We start from the raw sequence: 9,973 nt of genomic DNA, 5'->3' as shown, positions 1-9,973 counted from the left end.
CGCTGCAAGCCCGTCCTGAAAGCAGAAAGCCATTATGAAACATCTTCGGTTCTGGACTCCTGCAGCCCTCACCTGGGGTTCCAAACTAACCATGAGTGCCCAGGAAGGTTCCTCAGGTGAGGAGGGCTGTATCCCTCTTGTTCTGATCAGGTGAAGCGAGTCCATACCACACCGGCCTAGTTCAGTGGGAGGGCAACATGGTTGTTAGTCTCGCAGCAGCAGCAGCAGTTGTTCAGCTTTAATTCAGTTCCTGAACTCTGTCACAGCCGTAGCACCCTCTGAACCCACGTCCGTCCTGAACAAAAAATGGCACTGAAACAAAGCCTTCAGGGTTTAGCAAAAGGAATTTTGCTTTTTATTATAACTCTCCTTTGAATACAGTGTCATTTGTGCTTCTGATCTCTGACCAGACATCTGTTTTAAAATAAAAAAAAAAAAAAAAAAGAACACCTCACAGTCCTCATGTAAACCCCGGGCCTACAATAACTGCAGCTTAATGATGTGATGGAGAAGGCAGGTAGAATAGCATTTTACTTAAAAATTATTTCCACAGGAAATGATTTGATTTACATTTTTCACGAAATTAGTTCATTCACCAACTGGTTACAGAGGCTACATTTAATTAAAACTAGCCACACAGGTACTTCCTTTCTATTGCACGTTTAGAGTAGGTTCAAGTCCATCACAAAAAGGTTCTTGCAGCCCAAGAGGATGGATGAGTTTAAGGTGATCATAAATGCACATAAGATGTCTGTAGCAATCAGATAAAAATTAATCCCGCAAAAGCTGAAATATACTGAAATGAGACAAATGGCTTCAAATAGAGAACCATTTCCTAAAATCCTGACTGCAGGAAGTGCGCTGGAGTCCGTTCCGCTGAGCTGCTGACCAGAGGCTGCAGTTAGGGCTTCTGCGCCGGGGGCTGTGTGTAGTCCTTTGGGCCCGCCGGGGGGGGCGGTGGGGGACCTGCCGGGTAGTCTCTAGGTCCCGATGGGGGCAAGTCTCTGTTAGGAGAAGGCGTATAGTCTCTTGAACCGGGCGGGGGTAGCCGTGGGCCTGGAGGATAATCCCTTGGGCCAGGAGGCCCTAGGGGTGGGAAAGGAGGGTGGCCGCGGCCATAGCCTCGCGGGTCTGGAGGCGGCAGCGGGCCAGGAGGAAGGTCTCTCATTCCTAAGGGTGGGCCAGGCAGGAAGTCTCTCGGAGCCGGAGGAGGCAAGGGAGCACCACGAACTGGAAGGAAAGGAAAACACTGAGTTAAATGACATTTTGCTTTAACCAAAATGGTGAAGCTCCCGAATTCTTCCTCCTTGAGGTGGGTCAGTGCCACATGCAGACCTCACAGGCCACAAGCTACATTCTACTGCTTTGTGGCTGCTGGTTTCCATTTTCGACTAAACAAGGAAAAAAACCCGTGGCACTAGGGAGCCTTGGAACAGCCCACCTGTCCCAGCTTCCCGACAGGCCCGGGGAAGTGAGTGCCGATGGCTGACACATCTCCGCTCTGCAGCAGGATTCCCATGAGCACCATGGGAAGAGCTACGCTCCAGCGCGCGGCAACGCAACTGTACCTAAGGGCACAGGGAGAGGTCGAGGCCCAAAGTGCCCCCTCAGAGGAGCTGGCGGCGGTCCGTAGCGAACAGGCGGCGGAGGTGGAGGTCCCATCACTGGGGAGGTCATGATAGGCGTCCCAGGGAAGGATGGCGGGCCTTTGGGACCAGCATTACCCTGTGCAGGATGAGGTAAGTACTTCAGCGTGGTACTCACTGCAGCAGAGAAGCACTGATGCTGCTGAACACCACAACCACTCGCCCAAAGGCCAAGAGGCAGGAGAAAGGGAGGGAAGAAAAGAAAAAAAAACACCCCAAAACACATTAACCATGTAGAAAATAGGGCAAGTTACTGCAGCGTCACTGTCCCTTCACACAGAACACTTCCTGCACTACCCAGGAGTGAGTGCTCAGTGTGCCTTCTGAGACAACACGTTTTCTTTAGCTAAAGGTGAACTAGAGAAAAGTCCAATCCCTTTTGAAATGTCCTCAGTGGACACCCCTTTGGCACCTTGGAACTGTGTTTAAATATCACAGGTAAGTCACCTGCTTAGAATTACTGTAGTAGTCACTCCAAAGTGATTGCCTGCAGTCCTTAACAAGAAAAACCTCATTTCCTCAATTCCATAAAAAGCAGACAGCACCTGTTCATCGTTAGAGAAACCCTTTGAGACAGAGGTACAAGCCCGTGGTTAGTTTCGCAGAGCGTGTTGTTATTTAGCAGTTCAGAACACCAAGCCTGTTATTCCTCTCCATGGAAGCAGAGTAACACCATGTTCAGCCTCTGAATACTCACTGTAGCTGGTTCAACAGGTGAGGGTGAATCAGTAGTTACACAGGGGGCCTCAGACTCTTTGGGAGAGGGTTGCTTTTTTTGTTTTTTGAACAGCAAATAAGGATAGTGACAGGATATAAACAAGACAGAACATGATACAGTTAAAGAAGCAGCAGGAAGTACAGTGAATCATGTATTAGAAACGCTTCCTGAAGGCTCGGGGGGGTTTCTACTTACCACTCCATCCATTGCTGTGGAAGGGGAGGAGGTTCTCGGCCCGCTGCCGATCAGGGACGCAACAGCAGGCCCGAGATCTGTAAAGAGAGCAAAAAGTGTTATGTCTTACCGTGCTTGAGGTAAGGAACATGGTTTTTAAACAACATTTCTGAAGTGAAAGCATAGCTGAATTAGTTGCAGTTGGTTGCAGGCCCATAACTTACCAGGAACAGACATCCTTCCAGGCAACTCCGGTGGCCTTCGTGGAGCAGGGGGCCCATCCACCACTGTACCTGAAGGGAAACAAGAACCACAGAGATCCCAATCAACATGTGTATCAATGCCTAACACTATCCCTAGCACCGAGATCAGACCTTAGCATTCCTGGCTTTGTAGCACAGGATAGTTATGACAGAAGGGAAGCTTCCCTGCTTACCAAATTCACCTCTGGGGCCTTCCCTTCGAGGAGCAGAAAGGGGCCGGGCAGGAACTTCTATCATCTGTGTGGGTGAAGGATTTCCTCCGCTCACAGGTGATGGGCCAAAAGAGCCATCTCTGCTTAAGGGCCCTACACCAAAGAAGAAAAAACACTGGATTTACTTTTCTACAATTTATCCTAGCCTTATTTTTTTAGGATATACTGACTCAAAGACCAAAGTTTTGGGAGAAACAGCAGCATTTACCTCGTCGTGGTGGGACTTGGCGATCGGGTCTGCCTGGAGTTGGCTTTACAATTAATGGTCTTTGAAGCATGACGATTTTTTGGTTTACTTCTATTAATCTAATTTTAAGAAATAAAGGGGGTTTTTTTATTCAAATAATACATGAGTTATATTTGTTATAACATAACAAGGCAAATGCATTGTAAAATGTTCCAGCTTTCACCAAGAAATCTTATTTTAACCATCAAAGAATTTTAATAGTAGTTTAAAATTAGTAACTCAAATACACACTCAGTACAACCGACACCTTGCACCGCTTGAGCTCCTGCTCTCCCAAGCAACACGCAGCATGTTCAAAGAGCAATAAAAGTGGTCTGGTCTGTACTTACTTCTGCCTCAGGTTGGCTGCTTCTCTTTTCTCTTCAGCCAGAGCTCTCTCGGCAGAGCGGGCAATGAGCTGTTAGGGAAAATTTTGCCAACTGCATTAACTGCACCAACCTGAAGTCAAATACAAACTCCTTGTGTCAGAAAAGGAAGAACGTTCTTACCCAGTTGTCGTGTGCCTTTTTCTCATGAGCAGCAATCTGAAAAGCAAAGAAGCATTTTAGTTTATTTTGTCCAACTACGAGTATTTCAAATAACTCACTATAGAGCATTGGAAAGATGCAGTAAAAGGTGACACAACAACCAGCATACAAGAAGTTTACCTGGTTTTTGTAAGATCTCTCTGTTTTTAGCAATTCTTCTTCCATATCTTGGATCCTTTGCCTGTACAAAAGGAGAAAGAGGGGAAGGAGAGAGGTTTAAATTAATTTTCTTTAATAGCTGAAATAAAGGAAAACAAGTCTTCAGAAACTGAAATTACTTGTAAACTTTTACTTCCTCGATGGCCAGCACAGCTTTTTCATCTGCAGCAGACAATTTCTGCTCCTTCTCCTGACGCTCATACTCCTCCTGGGTTAGTTTTCTGCATAGAGGAGGAAAAAAAAAAAAAAAGCATCATATATTCCACCGTCCTGTATCTACTACAATTGAAAATCAAGGTACTCCCCTGCTAACAATAGTGATTATCAGAATCTATAGTAATGCATGAGAATACAGAAAGAGAATATAGGGAGATTTTTATCTTTTCAAAGAGACAGAAATACTGTCTTTTGAAACCAACAGACAAAACCCCTTTGTGTACAAAACCTGACAACTAAGGACACAGAGTTGACTGGAAAGTTCTGCAGAATCGAAAGGAAAGATTTATCACAATCTAACAATTGCAGACAGTTCATCTCTTCAGATCCTGAACTTTACCTACTAATTCCACAGATGCTAATCCAGATTTACCATGGTACAAACAAGGAACTATTAAGACCTGACATCTAACCAGGGAAATGGAGAAATGACTAGTGAAAAGAGGGAATTAAGGGCCCAGGCGACAAACACGTTCAACAGTCATCAACTGTGTGGAAACTGTGCAGCTTTTTTCTAAGTATTCTCCATACCAATTTATTACATGACCAATTTACACAGTCTCCTGGTTCACTAATTTTTTCATTTCTGACATTTTTCTGGACGTATTTAATATGCCCATAATGTGTTCCTAACTCAGAAGAGCTATCCCACGAAACTGGCCCATTAAACTAGTAGTAAGTTAACTATTGCTAACAGCCAGGTCAATATCAGCTATTTTCTTGGTTAAGTGTGGAAATGGCTTTCCAGAAAAAAAATTGCAGGAAGTCCTTCATTCTAATCAAGTAGTAGTAACAGGCAGTGTAGCTTCCTACAACTTTTGGAAGGAATAGAAATCTTTCCAAGAGGTCAAGAGGAAGTTTTCCTTGAAAGTTGGGCTGTCCTTCACCTCTCCGTGATATGTTTCCTACACCCAGATCCTGAAGTTAGGAGGTCAGGCAGTCTCACTCCCCTTCCCTTCTTCCAGTCCTCTGCTTCCCCCAGCCTACACACTTCAATCTCAGAGCTTTCAACTGCACCACAGTTTCACTTTTCCTACAGAATTTAGCTGAAAACGTTCCTGAATCTAACTCTCAATTTTCCCCACAAAATTGAGACGGTATTACAAACATTTCAGTAAGTAAATAAATGAGGAATGAACACAGATACACAACTACTTCACAGCTCGCAAATCATTCATCTCAGCTGTCACCAAGAACTCAGCCTTAAATTAGCCCTTTGAGAATGCAGAAAAGCTCACAATGCTAAAATACTAAATTTCTACATTATGAGAATTAGACTGACTGAACTGAGGTCAGAATAACTGAAACAAATCTTAATGGCCACTATATTCTTCTTAACGTTTCTGGACAACGTGACAAAACAACCACAGCAATATGACAAAGGCAGACCAAGCCACCCATCTTCCCTCTCCAAAAGTGGTTTGTTGTTTGTTCTTTTCAGCAGCAGAAGGGAATATTGCATATGCAAAGTGACAGTCTTTTGAGAATCTCTGGAATGATGGAAAAAGTGAAAAAAGGGGTACTAGCTTCAAACCTACTGGAAGAGTAGTCATCACTTTTAATTCCAAATACAATTTCATGTTATTTGATCCTTCTGAGCCAAGAGCATTTGGATAGTACCTGCGATACAATATGCTGTTGTGGAAGAGTAACAAAAGGCTTACTTTTGGAGCGCCATCTCCTTCTGCTGGTAAAGTTCACCGAGAATCTCCACTTTCTGCTGCAGTGTCTTGCATTCATTTTCCAGCTGAGCTTTGGCTGACTGGAGCGAACATGAGTCATGTTCCAATTTTTTTATTTGCTCTGTTGAAGAGCCAAAGGTAGGTGAGGAAGTTGAAGGAAGTTGCAATGCTATTTAAACCATTATGCTATTTAAACCCTCCGTTTGTCTTTAAGCCACAAACAGCAGTTCTTCCTAAGCAATTCTTTTGCTAAGCCTACCTTCCAGCTCATGTCTTGCTGTTACTTCATCGCTCAGTTTGGACTGCAGAAGATTTCTGTCTTCTTCAACTATGGATAACATAGTTTTTACCTGAAAAGAGGAGCAGAAAGTTTACAATCTTAGGCATAGCAGTAATGTGGCTGCATTTATGAAATATCTTGTGCAGCATACCCTGGAGACATCCATCATCTGCTTAATCTGAGTCTTCATCTTCTCACTCTCATTATCTAGAAGAGAAAAATACATCGGTTTTACTTGTTTCTTAACCCAAATTCTCTGGGCTCTACAGCTGTTAAAAATAACACTCCCTACACTTTAATCTAGGATAAGTCTCCTTATGTGATTGAAAAACATAAGAAAAAAAAAAGTCTTTAAAAAGAGGAAAAAGAGCGGGATACGGGGAACAAAGCACAATAGCAATTCCATGACCAGCACAACAAAACTATTAACTTATTTCAAAAGGCACCGAGAAGATTAATTTTTTGTGACTTCTTGTAGCCACCACACTGATACTAATGTGACTGGACATAGTATCTGAAAAGCAAAAAATGGGAATTTCGAGCCTACAAAAAAAGAAAAAAAGAAAAAAAAAAGAAAAAAAGAAAAAAAGAAAAAAAGAAAAAAAGAAAAAAAGAAAAAAAGAAAAAAAGAAAAAAAGAAAAAAAGAAAAAAAGAAAAAAAGAAAAAAAGAAAAAAAGAAAAAAAGAAAAAAAGAAAAAAAGAAAAAAAGAAAAAAAGAAAAAAAGAAAAAAAGAAAAAAGAAAAAAGAAAAAAAGAAAAAAAGAAAAAAAGAAAAAAGAAAAAAGAAAAAAGAAAAAAGAAAAAAGAAAAAAGAAAAAAGAAAAAAAGGAAAAAGGAAAAAGGAAAAAAGAAAAAAAGAAAAAAAGAAAAAAAGAAAAAAAGGTCTTCAAAACCAGAGATGCAGCAAATACAAGTGCAACACCAGGAATAACCATCTTCCTGAGTAGTTTCGAAAACATCTGTTTCAGTCTTTCAGATTTAAAAGATGTGATTACCTAAATCAGTTACCTATCTCGAGGTAAGCACAATACTCATTAAAAAAATTAATATTAAAAATAAATGTAGCGTAACAACAAAGCCAAGATTCTCATCTTTCACAATGTTCTTAATTACTAACCTATATACGTAATCCTTAAAACTATCATTACACTTATGATATACCTCAAAGGTAATCCAAAAGCAATTACTGGCCTTTTTAACCACATCTCCCTTCACTTAATTAGGAGATATTTTTGTTTGAGAATTCAAGCTGGCAGTCTCATACCCCACAGGCAGCTACAGGCACAGATTCCCCTTGTTCCCCGTGAGAGATGCCATGACCATACCCCCCCACAAGCTTTAGCTGCTAGGCCACCAGCCGGGATACTGTACCTGGCACCTCTCCATTGGCCAGCTCCTCTCCCATGCCCCACTCAGGCCCCTCACCATCCTTTTTGGCCTCAGACACGGAATCCATGTCCAGCTGCTTCAGCTGCATAATGCAGTTAGTTAAAACCTAGTAACAAAATCAAAGGCTCACTGAAGGAGAACAGCTCTGCATTTTGTAAAGTACTTCAAAGTATTTTATAATGTGTAATATTTAAATCAAGCTTGTTACAAAGAACCTACTTCGATTTCATTTTCCTTGTAGGCAAGTGCTTCTTCTATGTCCTTGTGAGATTTCTGATACAGTCTGATCTGCTCACTGAGCTCACTATGTCTCTCACTCCAACCTTCAGCTTCTTTTAGCAGCTGTATGAACCACCAAGGCAAGATGATTACTTGTTTTATTTTTAGTACAGGGTATATGTAATTAAAGTCTATTTCACTGCCAGCTGGTGATAACTGATCACCACAGATCACAGATAAAGGTTGAACTTCACAGTTATCACACTCATTGCTACAGTAGAACTCATCATTGGTAGAACCAGATGCTGGGAATCTTTCCCCAATTTACATTATTAGGTGATTTTACAAATTTGACGTTTTCCCAGCTAATATCCCAACATCAGAACCAAACTGCTCACACACTTCAAAACATGAGGAATTAGTTGCAGTCCACAGGTAATCAAACCGCATTCCTTAAAAGGGCATATCCTTCAGATCTGTTTTCTTTCTCCATATATTTAGAATTATCTATAAAAGAACTACCGTGACATTTCAGGGCTAAAGGTCCTCCCCATTTAGCTTAGCTTCAGAACTGCTTTTTGGCAATTCTTTACCATTACTTAGAATCATAGAATTGTTCAGGTTGGAAGGAACTTTTAAGATCATCAAGCCCAACCATCAACCTAACAATGCCAAGTTACCACTACCCCATGTCCCTCAGCACCACGTGTGCCCGACTTTTAAATACCTCCAGGGATGGTGACTCCACCACTTCCCTGGCCAGCCTGTTCCAATATTTGATAACCCCTTCTGTGAAGAATTTTTTCCTAATATCCAATCTATACCTCTCCTGGCGCTACTTGAGGCCATTTCCTCTTGTCCTATCGCCTTTACTTGGGAGATGAGACTGACCTCGCCTTGCTACACCCTCCCTTCAGTCCTGAGTCCAAGTAGCGATCTCCTGATCATGAAGTGACCACCACATCAGCACAGGCTTTCTGTGAAGCTGCTGCTAAAAACTGAATCACTCCAACTGGCAAAGCTTTCATACTGAAGACATGTGGCTCACCTGCACAAAAAACCTGTGCAGGTAGGCACAAGGGTTTAAATTTTATCTTGATAATATGAAATACTGAATTCTGACGCATTAAGAAAATAGAGACATGCTGAAGTTATACTCAAGAAAGCTAGGAGTAAAGCCTCAATATTTCATTCAAAAGAGAAACAAAAGTTGCCTGGCCTGAGCGTAACTTACTTGTTCCTTGCTCTTTTTCAGCCTAGCGTTCTCTTCCTGCACATGATGAAGCTCAGACTTCACCTTTTCTTCACTTAATTTAGCTTCATTAAGGGCTATCTGCACCTACATATGAAACAAAAAGGAACAAAAAAGATAAAGTCAAACTGTAATGGAGCAAGAGCTACATATTACATGGTAACTGGAAAGAAAAAGGTATATATGCACAAACAACTTGGAATCTGCCAAGTTAGCATTTTTGATTACATCCTAGAAACAAATTTGGCCAGTACAAGAACCTGTACCTGTGGCTGTTAGGAGGGTGTAGAAAATGCTTTACCTCTGAAAGCTCTACAGAATGCACACTCATAGCCTCTTGAAGTTTCTCCAAGGACTTCTGTGTTTCAGAGATCTATATAAGAAAAACGTTAAGTGATGATTTCGCATTAGCCTGGTACATGTCTTAGCCCAAGTGTGTAATTATGTTACCTGTATATTTTGGAGGCATGAAACAAACGTCAAAACACCAACAAATTTCCACTTAGAGCAGCCATTCGATTAGCAGCAACACAGCAGTGCCTTATCAGCAAGGCAAGGAACAGTAATACACAACATATTAGAATCAACTTCCCCCTCTGAACTCTGCCTGTCCAGGGTTGGAAAACTTCCCTGTACACCTGCACAGTCTAAAGTGAAAGTACCACGTGCTGCTGTCATTAGCAACAACCTTTGATCAAAACAAGACCAAAGAACTTGTCAGAGCTTATCATTATTACAGAAAATCAGGCTTAGAGGGGAAAAAAAAAAAAAAGGAGGGGTGAGAAAATAAACTGAAAAAAAAACAACAAAAAAAACCCTTCTGGACAAAAAGAATGAGGGGCAGCTTAGAGATTTTCATGCTTACTATAGAACTAGATGCTTCCAGTTTTAAGTTTTGATGTTTTGATAAGAGAAAACATCTCTTATCAACCAAAACCTTCAGCCCTGAGCATTAAGCAAGTTCCTAGCTCTGCCTAGGAAGTATTAG

General features: G+C 41.6%; 1 protein-coding gene across 1 annotated transcript in view; it reads right to left on the bottom strand.

Annotated features, from left to right (window-relative positions):
* Window positions 1-327: 327 nt before the first annotated feature.
* MIA3 (MIA SH3 domain ER export factor 3) overlaps window positions 328-9,973 on the bottom strand; it is a 28,783-nt gene continuing 19,137 nt past the window's right edge. The window contains exons 12-29 of the mRNA XM_074168327.1: window positions 9,287-9,358; window positions 8,968-9,072; window positions 7,734-7,856; window positions 7,497-7,620; window positions 6,276-6,331; window positions 6,104-6,194; window positions 5,827-5,965; window positions 4,066-4,167; window positions 3,908-3,968; window positions 3,749-3,784; window positions 3,590-3,657; window positions 3,222-3,319; window positions 2,975-3,106; window positions 2,763-2,831; window positions 2,560-2,636; window positions 2,344-2,415; window positions 1,569-1,725; window positions 328-1,230 (exon numbers count right to left, since the gene is read on the bottom strand). Of these exons, the coding sequence (XP_074024428.1) occupies window positions 902-1,230; window positions 1,569-1,725; window positions 2,344-2,415; window positions 2,560-2,636; window positions 2,763-2,831; window positions 2,975-3,106; window positions 3,222-3,319; window positions 3,590-3,657; window positions 3,749-3,784; window positions 3,908-3,968; window positions 4,066-4,167; window positions 5,827-5,965; window positions 6,104-6,194; window positions 6,276-6,331; window positions 7,497-7,620; window positions 7,734-7,856; window positions 8,968-9,072; window positions 9,287-9,358 (1,911 nt within the window). The 3' untranslated portion in view covers window positions 328-901. The remainder of the gene's footprint in view (window positions 1,231-1,568; window positions 1,726-2,343; window positions 2,416-2,559; window positions 2,637-2,762; window positions 2,832-2,974; window positions 3,107-3,221; window positions 3,320-3,589; window positions 3,658-3,748; window positions 3,785-3,907; window positions 3,969-4,065; window positions 4,168-5,826; window positions 5,966-6,103; window positions 6,195-6,275; window positions 6,332-7,496; window positions 7,621-7,733; window positions 7,857-8,967; window positions 9,073-9,286; window positions 9,359-9,973) is intronic.

This window comes from Numenius arquata, chromosome 2 (genome assembly GCF_964106895.1).
Source record: "Numenius arquata chromosome 2, bNumArq3.hap1.1, whole genome shotgun sequence".
NCBI classification, from domain to species: Eukaryota; Metazoa; Chordata; class Aves; order Charadriiformes; family Scolopacidae; genus Numenius; species Numenius arquata.
Note: the sequence above shows the minus strand (reverse complement) of the source record. Positions and strands in the feature narration are given on the sequence as shown.